Genomic DNA, 13,058 nt, shown 5'->3' with positions numbered 1-13,058 from the left:
GCTAGCTGTTAAAATAAATAGCTGAAACAGCCAATTATTCAATGGCTTGGCCAAAATATTCAAAATTCTTGGCCAGATTTGTGCAGACTTTTACAGAGTGGCAAAAAACATCTAAGAAAAAGGCCATTTCTCTGAATTTCAGCGCACTGATCTAAAACACATGGGTATCAGAAAACTTCAAAAAAAAAAAAAAGGTCATCAGGATCTTTTACCTGGGAAAAAGCGTATTTTCCACTCAATCTGTTTTCTAATATAGCTGAGGTATTATGGCTGTTCTTAAGCAATGCCTTGTTCCTAAGAAGACGTGTGCTATGGATTCAGTTATATCAAAGCAAATAATTTTGAGAACAAAGACGACGTGAATCGTGTAGTATCTATGCCAATGTCCCCAGACGCGTGGCACCTCTGCAGTCTCCAGAGGACCTGGGCCGTGGTCTGGCAGATGCAACTCTCTTATCTGGACACTGCAAGATGGGCGCAGATCCCTCCCACTCCCCAGGGGTTAGCAGCCATGCAGATTTATGAATCTACATTAATTTTGGATTGTATCCTCTAAGCATACACCAAATAAGGTTTGTGCTTGGCACTGTATCTCACCAGAGATGCTGAGACGAGCAGAGTTTAATGGACAATTCTAATTAAAATAGACACTGCCTGCGCTATGCTGGAGAGTTTGCTTTCCTTTTTCCTCAACCTCTGCCACCATCACCAGAGACACAGCGTCCATCCTCCACCCCCCACAGCTCCCCTGCCACGCGCAGCCCACCAGCGATGAAGGCAAACCACTCACCTGTTGCCTTTTCGGGGTTATTGCACATGAAACATTGCCAAGCTCCCGCTTCCTCGCTGTAGCCGAATAAATCAAAGAACCTCACTTCTTCCAGGTGCATCTGCACATGGTCCAGGTCCTAGGCCAAGAATGAGAAAAACCAAACTGGCTGACGAGGTGAACCGCCACACAGTTAACAGCTCGTAACCCGGAATCACAGAGGGATGCGCAGCGGGCGCCAACGAGCGTCCTCTTCCCTGTGTCTCCTGTGGGCAAACAACCTGCCGGGGCACAATCACAGAATCATCAAGGTTGGAAAAGACCTTGAAGATCATCTAGTCCAACCAAACTGCTAAGTAGGACACATCTCCCTCTCTCTATCATCAGTAGCAGATAATACAGAAATTATATATTAGTCTGTAGGAAGCAGACAACTGGTCTGGGATATTTTTTTGCCTTCAACACTGCTGCCAGCAGTGTGCTCAGCACATTTCCCACCAGCTGAACCCCCTTTATTACCTCCAGCTGTCTCAGGATTTTTGGAAGGACCCAGAAGGTAGTGGCCTCTGCTAACACACTGCAGTGCTGGGGACTTCCTTCTGCCCAGCTGGATCCCTCATCAGAGCAGGAGTTAGTGGCTGGGTACCACTTTATTTATCTTTTTTCTTTTTTTTTTTTAAAGAAAAAAAGGAGGCTCTGCACCCAGCCCCCTGTGAGAAGCACCAATACAAATGTTTAACATGAATGTTAATATGAACATTTCTAAAACCACAGCAACAACAAGGACTGATTTAGCCCACACAAAACATACCCAGGTAAATGTGACGTTATTCTGCCAGGGAAGTAAAGATTATTCATCTGCAAAGTAACCTGCACGTCTGACTTGATCAAAGAAACTACAGAAAGTGTACTTGCAGCTTCAAGTATGGGAAAAGCCAATGGATACTCCTTTTGAGGCAATTAATAACACAGTATAATTCAGTGAATTTTAAGCCGCGTTATTTAATTTTGAAACAGATTGCGATCTCATACTTAAAACAAACATTGGTGTTAAATAACAGCAACCAAGTTACTCACTGAAAACACAAAGGGAATTGCCAGGACCGCTCAGAAAACACTCCTATTTATTTGTGTGGGTCTTCAAAGATCTGCAACACTGCACGCTGCAGCCCAAAGAAAACATGGATTTACGCACTCAGTGGGGAAAATACCATCCTGTGCCAGGGACATTAGTTCAACGCACTGACCAAGGCTGTGCAAAGGATGGAATTGTTCGCTTCGGGCCTTTTCAGACAAGTTTTAGCGAAGGAGAGGGAGCAGGAGGCTGGCTGGCTGAGGGAGACCCAGCAGCATGGCATCTCTCCTCCCCAGCCTCTTTCAACCTGGGAAATGGCTGGGAAAGGGCTGTTTTCACAAGAACTGAAACACTCAAGACCACTTCAGACCTCTGGCTTTCGTTCTGGATAACAAGCTCAGGTGAGCTAAATGCTGAGTTTTAATTTGAAGGGGCTCTCGGTTGTCCCCACCCTCTGCACACCAGAGACCATCTGCCGATGGGTTTTAGGCCATCAGAAGGAAGAATGGCAAGGCAGAACAGGGAGCACAACTCACATCACCTGAGAAGCTCCAAACGACAAAGGTTTTCTTCCCTTTCCAGCAGGAACACGCAGAGGAATGGGCTTCACAACACATGGGAAGACAACAATCACATGATGAAGGTCTCAGACATGTGTCGGCAGGGCAGCAGCCCCACAGCCCAGCTCTCCTCTCTGTCCTCACATGGGAGGTGAGCAGCCAGGCTGCAGCAGAGAGGTCCCTGCACTCCCTGGCACCTTGGTGGGCTCCCTCATAACGCTCGGGTGGGCAATTCCTCGTCCTCCTGCGCCCGGGTCAGGGCTGCATCTGCTCCTCTGCGCAGTTGGCTGCTGGGCTGCCCTGCCCCAGCACGCTCAAACTGGCTTATACTGGGGACCACAGGTAAAACTTGATTATTTCGCTCTGTAACTGCTCTTTAGACGTTGCTGAAGATCTTAGTTTCCTCCCAAGAGGAATTCTGTACATTCAAGGAATTTAGGTGGCCGCTGCGCTGTGCAGCAGGAGTGCTGTGCAGCTTCTCTCCGCATTTCTCCAGCTGATCAGTGGGCGTTGGACCTGACAGCCCAAGGCTCCCTGCCTCCCTTCGGATACTTCGTGCGTGCTGTGGGATCCTGAGCAGATCCCAAGCAGGGACACACCACACCAGCCCCTCGGGGTCTCCTCCCCACTGTGGGCTTCCAATGGTGGGGCAGATATCCCTGCAAGCACACTCTGCCCCAATGTGCCCCGATCCTCCTCCTGCTGTGGCATCTGGGAGGACACAAAATGGGCAAAATAACGATGGTATTGCTCTCAGTGGGTCTGTGCAGGGCATTATTGTGGATCATGCTGAATAAAAAGCCTAGGAGCTTCTCCTTCCTGTGAAAAAAACTTTTAGTGGCTGCAATGAGCCCACACTAGCCTGAAAGAAAACAAGTATCACTGAAATATTAATGCAGCAATCTTTCTTTTCCACTCTGTACTCTAGTACGCTTGAAATAATCTGCAATAAGTTATTTATTTCAGGAGGGGAAGCATGGGGGAAAAGCCTAATTGGAGAGGAGAGATTTATATCATCCCCATGCTCCATCATCTTGAAAACTTCACGACTCCACTGTGAAAACGTGGTGCTTCTTTCTGCTGCGTAAACTGAGATAGCAAACAAAGGCAAGGGAAGAACAGAACTAACAATGGCTTGAAAATTTTAATTATTCTCTTGCAACGCTGCTCAAAAGAAGACTCTCTTAAGGCATCACATGGGGCCCGTAAAGTAGTCACCATCTCACTCTTCTGACACAGCATGAGTCAACACAAAGAATTCGGCAAAAACCAGCTTCGTTTTTGTAATGTGGCCTGCGTGTACTTTGATAAAGAACTATGAAGCAACCGAACGGAAATCTGTAAGGATGTACATCTGGAAATGCTTTACTTCTGGCACGTTTTAAGCCATGTTGTGTAAATATTTTTTGTGGCATGAACAGGCTGCCCCGTGGAACACGGCATGCTTTCTGTAAGCCAGGTATTTGCTGCAATTCCTTGCACATGCGTGTTGGGCCAAATTCAGAAATCGCCTACAGTGATGTAAATCTGAAACTATTTCCCAGAATTTCCTCTGAAATAAATCATTGATGTAATAGATTTTTCTCCAGGTTTGCAAAATGCTTGAGAACACATATTGAAAGAAAAAGTCTAAATTCATTCACTCTGGATTAGCCACAGGGTCATGGGGCAAATGCGGAGGAATTGCAGAGCACGTTGCAGCTCTGACTCCACTGGGGTTCCTGTTGGCTGCGGGGGGTCAGACCTTCCCCGTGTGCTCACAGCACAGAAATTCCTCGGTTCTGATAAAGCGTTCAGAAGCTGCCATCACATGACACATAAAACTTAATATAAAATATAATACAGGATGCTGACACTGCATTTATATGAACAGATTTCAAAATATTTTAAATGAAGTGCTACGCTTATTGAAACAACCACACACCCATAATTTTGCTTCCTGCACTACTGGCAGAGGAATAATATTAAGAACTACAATAATTTTGTCAAATCATTCACAATATTTAAAGTTCCATTAGCAATGGGAAGAGCTTCTGAAACAAAAACTTCAGATTACTGCAGAAGCTTAGTCTGTCAAGCAAAGGAAGGACTAGGTCATGCTGGGAATGCTCCAGCTAGATTTTTTTGGGAATGTAAAAGCTAAAGGAAACCTTCCTTATGGCAGGCCCAGGTCTCACTCCCAGAAAACTCAATGGGACTTTTCTCAGTAAACTGAATGGAAATTGCACTAGAAACAAACTCAGGTTCTGTATTAATAAGCAAAACCAAAACTGAGAAAGTAAATCCAGCAGCATACTGTGGGGACCAAGACTGAATATTAAAGTCTTTTACCATTTCAGATGTATTACATCTGCCTGACTGCCTTCAGCCTTCGAAGGCTGTTAGGCAATCCACAGCTCCTGGAATTACCAAACTTCAATTCACTGCTTAATTCATGAAACCAGTGAAGATCAGTATCTCATTTTCCAGCTCCACTATTCTGGGGCCTCGGAGATACTCTTACTGTCACGGAGTGATGAAAGTTCCCAAAATAGGCCAAATGCTAGTATCTGAGCAGCAGCAGGATTATGCAACCAATGCGCTGGAGACTAATCACGTTTCTAGGGTGTTGGACACGTTTTGTAGACTTTGTGTGCGTGATGCACAACATCTAATCCTACCCGTGAAGGCATGCTCTTCCCTAAGCTCTTTATTCACCCCAAACTCTTTTACACTCCACCAGCTCCGACTTTCAACTAGTAGATCTTGGCATGGACTCAATTTAAGCCAGTATTGAGCAGAAAAGCAGTTCTAATGCCTTCGGATGAGTCAGGCTAGGATTTCAATAGCAGCTAAAATACTTAGCGCAAGCTCCACTGTGTCTAAGTAAAACTGGCCCATAAGCTGCGTTTCAGCTGTGGGGATCCCCTACTCCTCTTACACACTGCAGCAGGAGTTTCCACTTCAATGCAACATTATCTTGGGGGTTCAGAAGGTGTTTCTAACAAAACTCCTGTTTTTAAATCAGCCATAACCTTAGTAAATTAATCTTATTCAGTCAGACATCTTCATGCATACAATATTCTGAGAGAAAGTATTTTAAAATCATGTTTGACAATTCATTTCATCCAATTGAGCTGGATGGAGATGTTCAGGAATAAACAGATATCCTTTTCCAAGAAGCCTGATTAATAGCTTGGAAATAGCATTCATTGAAATCCCGGAGATGGTAAAAAGCTTTGAAAAAGTAATCTTTTAAACTGATGGGGGTAACTAATGGTGCATGTGTGACGATCATCTCCATAAAATCCCAGTCTGTGTTTAACTAGGTGAATTTCCAAGTGGCTGCCAAACGGTCCATCATGGCAGCTCATCTGAATCTAGAGTTTGAAACCCAGAGCAGGAAAAAAAAAAATCCATACGTAGCATCACTAGTTTTCATCGTGTTGGGAACAACCCACGTAGAGCACATAGGAGGAGAGGGAGGACAAGCCTGGAGACCTTTCAAAACACAGTACAAAATGACGCCGTGGACCCTCTGCAGAGGCTGAAAATATAACGGTCAGTGAATGTTTTTTAACCACCCCACAAGCCGAGTGCTTTGCATAAAAGGGAGGTCGGAGGCATGTGCTATGGATCATCGTAGGGCTGTCCAGGAGCAGAGGATGTGGCACGTCAGTAAGCGCAAACACTCGTAAGATGCCGGAGCTAAGGCAAAAAAGGGGAAGGAGCAGGGAAAGGGGTTTTGTTTTTCACAATCTGAGCACAGCAAAGTCTTGCTGTAGCTATTGTAAAGGTCTTTGTACAGTTGTTCTAAAAGTCAGGGCAAAGTTCTTCTACTATTTGTTTTTTTCTGAGAAAAACCCAAAATGCTTACCTTTTGGTGTGGAAATGTTGACTGGATCATGGCAGTTTCAAAACTGTGCGTCCCCTTGAGCTGTGTCTTCTCCCACAGGGCCTTAAGGACTTGAACAGAATTACTCTGTATGGACAAAGGTTCTGCAAACAAGCTCTAAAGAAAATGTTGAAAACAGGATTTCAAGCTTTTTTTTTACTTGGCCATTAACAAAGAACATTGTGTTCTTACAGTGGGACAGCCATACAAATAACCAGGGATTAGTTCATTTTTCTGTAAGGAGTTAGGATGGATCAATATGCACACAATTAGGTAAATCCTCAAATATTTCATTTCCTTTGGGGATTTTTTTTATTGTACGCTACATGTCTTTAAGGGCTGTCTCACCAAAGATTATCTATCAACTACCACTATGCATAGCAACTTGCATGTCATTTTTGTGTTGAAATGCTAATTTCTCAAAATGCTAGCAGCACGGGCCTCTGTGAGCCAGATGCAGATCTCAGTGACATGTATTTTTTTGGCAAAGACAGGCCATTTCCCAGTCAAAGTGGAGATGCTTAGCACTGGTGTTGGGTTTGTACGGGTTGATTTGGATCTGACTGCAGCTCTTGGTCCTCGTGCAGGGAAGAGTAACAGTGCAACGTTTGCAACTGCACTGAACAGAGAGTGGGATGAAAGGCAAGAGAAAAAAAAACTCCACAGAACACGTTCAACACAGATTTTGCTGGCAGAGGAGGGGAATTTTCATGCCCTGAACATTCACAAAACAAGATGAAACCTGGGTTGGGTTGGGTGCTCTCACCTCCAAAGCTCCCTATTTGAAAGGACAGCGAGGATACAACCTTATCCTGCCTTGAAGGATTCTAATATTTCAACAGCATGAAGTTCTTCCTTGTAAAACTGCACACAAAGTCAGTGTTACAAGAACGCTACCACAGCTGAGAGAGCTTAGCATTTTTGCCTCTATCTGCTACATGATCTGGTAATTAAAAAATGCATTTGCATGCAGGAGCCAAGTTGAGTGCACGAGCAAATCTGATTTTCCATATTTCAAGTATTTGATTTCACAACTTGAACAACGTCCTTTTAACGTAGGTTTCCTGGATGGATGTTCCTTCTTCTCTTTCTAAGCAGAAACCCAACACTCCTAATCCCACTGTCTGGCATCCAACTGACTCAGACACACTTCAGTAAGACTCAACCAGGAATTTTATCATGGCTGAGGCAACACATTTTTCTAGCTAAGCTGTCAGAAACAGCCAGATCGTTTTGTCCAAATTAAAAGGGAGAAGCAGTCAGCTCCAGGCAGCCACCTGGCACAAGAAAATGGCAGCCCAAATTAGTTTGTGTTTGGCAAATTAATGAGCGACTCTAGGGAAGGTGTTTGAAAAGGACATGTCAGGCAGCCCCTCCCTCGCCGGTGCTACCGCAGTGGCATGACACTGTCCCACCTGATGAGGGAAATTAAACCATAAATCATATAACGCCAGAGGATGATTTTAATGAATGAATCTGTGAAACTAAGCATCTTGTCTATCAAATAACCTCTCCAACATCACCCCTTATTCTATTTTTTTCCTTTTGTTAATCATTGCTTAACTGTAAGACAATTTCTCAGATCTCCACTGATATACACTTCTCTTCCTACTACCCTGCACTAATAATTTGCCATTTCACAACTTCCATCCAAGGGTTTCAAAACATAACTATTCACTAATATTTTTAAAATTAAATAGAAAGCAGGATCATGAAGTTAAGAATCTGTTCTCAAGACCTGGGAGAAAAAGTCTTTCTTGCTTTTATTTTTGCAGAATGCAATGTCAAACAGAATATGGAGCAACTGGCAAAAAAAAAAAGGAATAAAAATACGGTAACTAGTATTGAAATCTTCAGAAACCATGTATTAGTTGGCTGTGAATCTGTGACAGATCTGCTGAAAACTACATTTTTATCACCAGCCTTTCATTTAACTTATTATTAACACACTATAAATACATTTCATGTCAAATTTATCTCTTGTACAATTTCACAGGCTTAAATAATGTTATCCCAGGGCTGAATTTAGTGCCCTGTATTTAATTTAATAATAGTTATATATCCAATACTTAAAAGCTTTAGGATTTTGAACAAAAGTAAAACATAAGTTAACTGACATTAAACACCATCCTGATGCACAGCAGGCTTAAACGCTCAGTGCAACACAAGAGGAACCTTTTTTTTTTTTCCTATAAAAAAAGCATATTAAGTGCTGTGTTTACAGCATGTTTGTAAAGACACAAACTAAACTGAGTTGCTTTGAGCCTGGCCCCAGCAGCACGGGGGGATTCTGCCGGGGTGGGGGGAGCCCGGGGCCAGGGGTAGCACTAGCAAACTAGCGAAAGGGTAGGGAATAAAAGCAAAGCTTTGGAAAGAGTAGCTGCAGTGGGACAAAGGCAATTACCCAACCTGAAGCAGGGAAAGCTGTGGGAAACGGGGGACCAGGGTTTGAGGGCAGCATCCAAAGGAAGCCCGTGGGGATGAGGAAGGGGGGCAATGGGCACCTGAGCGCAGAGGAATGAGGAAATAAAGTAACATTGCCCCCGTGAGCTGGGAGCGATCCAAAGCTCAAATGTTCTGATAAAAGATGGAATTGGCAGGGCCAAATTCAGAGTAATCTGGGATGGGGTTAAGGGGAGAGGTTTTTCAACAAAAAATGTCTCAGGAAAAGGCTAGGCACCCGGGATTAAAGGTGGAGCAGAGGTCATTGCCTTAAAATCCAGCGGCAGAGGCTGCGCGGTGGTGAGCGAGGTACGCCAGCTCTGCCGCCCCATCTCCTCTGCTGCTGCTGCTCCTTGCTCATTTTCGTGCGGTTTAGTACCTTTTTGTCCATATTTTTCAGCATCTGTTTTCTTCTCATCAGGAATAAAATGATACATTTGTAACGTAACTCATTTATTCTCTCTAGGTCGCATTAAAATTCAACCTCTTCCTTCAGGTTTTCATTTACAGAGTAATTCACCTCTTTTATTTTCCCCTTTCAGCTCATCTTCTCATTCCTATTTCTGCCTCTGCTCTTTATTGCTTCCTTTGCTCTGCTCTGTCACTCCCTCCCTCCCTGACCATCTCCTACGGACCTGCATTTTTGAAAAACATTTGTTGTATTTATTTCTAGGAACAAACACTGGGAAGATTGATTTGAACCGTTAAATTCACAGCATAACTCTCTGGGCATGTTTTAAATTTCAGATAAATCTTTTGTATTTCTAAGATTGCATTAGGGTGGGATGAATTGTGGTGAACAGCTCTGCATAGGTTAAGAAACTGAACCTTACTTTTTAACACAAAGCCCATTTGTTTCATCTTGAAGTGTGAACGTAGGGTTTTCTCTTACAATTTCATACTATTTGTAACTTATTAGGAAATTCCATGTATGTCCAAATACTGGGCTGTATTTGGAAACAGTATTGAACAGGAGAAAATAGCTTTAGGGTTGATAGAACAGCACTGATCAGCTTTGCAAATCCTGCTCAGTCAAAACTTCTGCCGTAAAAAAATCCCAGTGGGTGCTGCACCTCTAACCTCCACCTGCAGCCTCGGGGTTGATTCTGCTCCCCTGCAAATCCGCTGCGAAGCTGCTGCTTGTTGGTGAGGCACCTGGGACTTACTGCAAGTTTTGCCCGAATGAGGACAACAAGGTTTGGTCTCACTTTCTTATCCCCAGACTTTGTAATCTCTCCAGAGAATTTGAATTTGTTGTATTTAATAAAAATATAAAAACTTACAAACTGCAAATCACTTCAACCTACTATAATGACTTTCTGAGAAATCACAAGGGTCACAAAACACTGTGGATTAGAAGCATATTTAAAGAGACTAACAGTTAAAATATTTTTCTCCAAGTACAACATGAACAATAGAGAAGTGCCACTAATGTGTACTGCACACACCTGCTGAAAGAGGAACATGATGTGGATCCACAGCGGAGGCTGCTGGCTGATAAGGGTAAAACTGGATTTACTGTACAAGCAGTAATGGCCCTTCAGGGGACAGCTGAAGAACAGCTTTGCTACACAACTTCTAACAGCATCTAGAAATAAATATACAGAACATTAACATCAACTACGTAAAAGACAGAAACCTAACTGCCTGTTACCAGTGTACGTGCAGTCACACAGTGCGTGGGCATCTCAGGCTGGGTCAACTCCTGCGGCGTTCCGAAGGGCATTGCTGTGTCTGTGCCCTTAAATTAAACACAAACCATCTGACAGCGCTAGAGAAATTTAGTCTCCAGTGCTTTAAATCTTATGTAGTAATCATTTACTCCCAAATGCGAAAGGTGCAAGACAGCACACAGTCAGGCTGTTTATCTTTTTTGTGCTTTCTCAGGCGTTCGGTACCGTTGTTTGGCTTATCGAAGCAGACAGATCTGTCAAAACTGTGCATCACTTATTTTTATTTAAAGAGTTCATTGGAAAAAACATCCCATATTAGGAAAGAGCCATATGGGGGCCTGACATCCGTGGGATCCTTGCCGAGACTTTGCGCAGCTGAAAGCTGGTGTCTGTAGGGGTGGAGGAGCGCAGCGCAGCGCGCAGCTCCCAGCGAGAAATGGGCTCACTCAGGAACTGCTGAAAGCCTTTGCAATGGATCCTCCCGGAGCCCAAAGATGCATAAATCGATTTACAACATCACTGTGCACGCAGCACATTTGCTGTATAGGCCATCTGAGAAATTAATCACCAGAAATACTATGCTTTCAAAGAAAAGCGTTAGTGAGTATTTGCTGAGCCCTGTGTCACCGCGGGGAGCCGATGTGCCACCTCCTGCCCCGCACCTCGAGGACTCCCAGCCATAGCCCCTCTCCACATCCACCCAGAAGCCCCAGCCCTAGAGCTCAGCTCCCCCTGAACCTCCCTGTGCAGAGATGCTCTGACTTCTAGAGGCTCCAGGTCCTACAACCCCCATTTCTTACCATACTCCAAGTCTGCTGGTCATACTCAATTTTTACACGCTAAGCCAGGGAGCTGCAGTTTTTGCAGCTGTGCTCCGAGAGGCACAACACACAAGGGACAGGAATCATTGCTGCTGTCACACCAGTGCCACAACTGCCAGCACAGCCACAGACTTCGCAGCAAAAAAACCAACACACAGAGAAGGAAAAAAGCACAGAGCTCCAGGTCCAACCAGACAAGAGGCTGCAAAGACATTCACAGTTACCCACCGGGAAAGGTGGGACGTGTTCGTTCACAGGTGAGACTCAGCGTCACCCACTCAACACACAGGTTTTCTCCAAAAGTGCAGTTTGACTCCCAGTCCCAGCTCCGGGGCACCACAATTCTCACTGCTCTATCAAATACTGACCGTTTATGCCATCTGTGATCATGTCATCTGTTGATAAAAATCCCACCGTGGTTACACACAGTCCGAAAGTGTCCTTTGGGATCAGCTGCTCAGCAAGAGCTATAAGCTACGTAATGTTACCTGACTCTGAACTTCCCATGCTGGTTTTAACTGGAAATTAAGCCCTTGAGAAACATGATTCTGCTTTTGCAAAACGTTGACCTTGAACCCTTGTTTTCTGTCTTTGGATGACTGCTCATAATGATAACAGCATGTTAGGCATAACCTAATCGGAATTCTTTATTAATGTAAAATAGTGGTATCATTTTATCGCCACTTTGAACAGGAATAAGTGGCTATCCAAGGTAAAAAAAAGCATGGAAAATGACATGGAGAGCCTTAGACGATGACCTTGATGCAAACACAGGAGAGTGCTGCACCCTCTTCACCCAGCTGGAGGGTTGAACTTGGAAGGGAGAGGAACAGCGGGTCCCACCTGCACTTATTTCCTAGCTAAAGGCAGAAACAATCGATAGACAGACAGACAAGCTGCCCTGCAGCGCTGGTGAGCCCACCAGACTGAGCCATGCCCAGAGCTGCTCACCTCACTGGGGGCCCTGCCCTGCCAGCACCTGCGGGGTCAAAGCCAAAGGATTTTGAAGGAGAAGAGAGCTCCCGCGGAGTCGGCCAGGCAGGTCTGGCCGCGCGGTGTCCGTGAAATGAATCATGCAGCTGAGGCGGCTGACAGGGGCCAGCTCTGCAGGGAACGTTACTCAGAGTCTCGTGCTATCCCGGTGAGTCACCGTGTGGTGAAGGTGTAGGAATAAAATGCTGTAAGAAAATACCCGAACTGGAAAAATGAGTTGTAACTTTTTAGAAAATGTGGCTCATGGGAGGCAGTTTATAAAGCACAGCCTTCTGGATCCACTGACAGTGTAAGCCAGCAACCGGGGAGACTGATATCAGAAGGCAGCCTTTCTCTCCAACAACAGACCATCTTGAAATACTTGTTATTTTTAACACTTTTCACCTAATCAAGAAGTGAAAGCGTAGGAGAGAAATGTAATAAATTCAGTATTTCACATAAAACCACAACGTATGAGGAATTTCACCAGAGGTACAAAAGGATGGGTCCCTAGACCAAAAGTATCAATGGATCAGACTGTCACTGAAAATGCAGAAAATTTAAAACTGGGATATTGGAACCTGCCGAAGATGCTGCAGAGAGGCCAGATGGCTGTTAGGCTGGGAGAAAAAACTTCAGAAGCTGGCAAGTGGAAACCACTTCATTATCCTTTAACAAAGCTGTTTGAATTTGCTGAGAAAAAGAAGTCACCAGTGTCAAGCTGGGGCTGCAGAGCTCATTGAGACTCCGCTGTAGCACAGGACAAGAGATCTGAGATGTAAAGGCACAGGAAGATTAAAGTTAGAGTTCGCAAAACCCAGAAGAGTCACTACACACACTGTGGGGAAACACACACAAGCCAAAGCAATGCA

At 44.5% G+C, this 13,058-nt stretch overlaps 1 protein-coding gene across 5 annotated transcripts in view; it reads right to left on the bottom strand.

Annotated features, from left to right (window-relative positions):
* Positions 1-13,058, bottom strand: part of VEPH1 (ventricular zone expressed PH domain containing 1) — a 98,396-nt gene that overhangs the window by 16,450 nt on the left and 68,888 nt on the right. For 4 of the 5 annotated variants that reach the window (XM_074834373.1, XM_074834375.1, XM_074834372.1 and 1 more), the window contains 3 exons: positions 10,169-10,308; positions 6,261-6,395; positions 791-908 (listed from right to left, as the gene is read on the bottom strand). In XM_074834373.1, coding sequence (XP_074690474.1) covers positions 791-908; positions 6,261-6,395; positions 10,169-10,308 — 393 coding nt within the window. Of the gene's footprint in view, positions 1-790; positions 909-6,260; positions 6,396-10,168; positions 10,309-10,384; positions 10,462-13,058 lie in introns of those variants that run through there. The other variant, XM_074834376.1, reaches the window with a different exon arrangement.

The sequence above is a fragment of the Strix aluco genome, chromosome 9, assembly GCF_031877795.1.
Source record: "Strix aluco isolate bStrAlu1 chromosome 9, bStrAlu1.hap1, whole genome shotgun sequence".
NCBI classification, from domain to species: domain Eukaryota; kingdom Metazoa; phylum Chordata; class Aves; order Strigiformes; family Strigidae; genus Strix; species Strix aluco.
The sequence above is the reverse complement of the archived record's forward strand: the minus strand, read 5'-3'. Positions and strand labels throughout refer to the sequence as shown.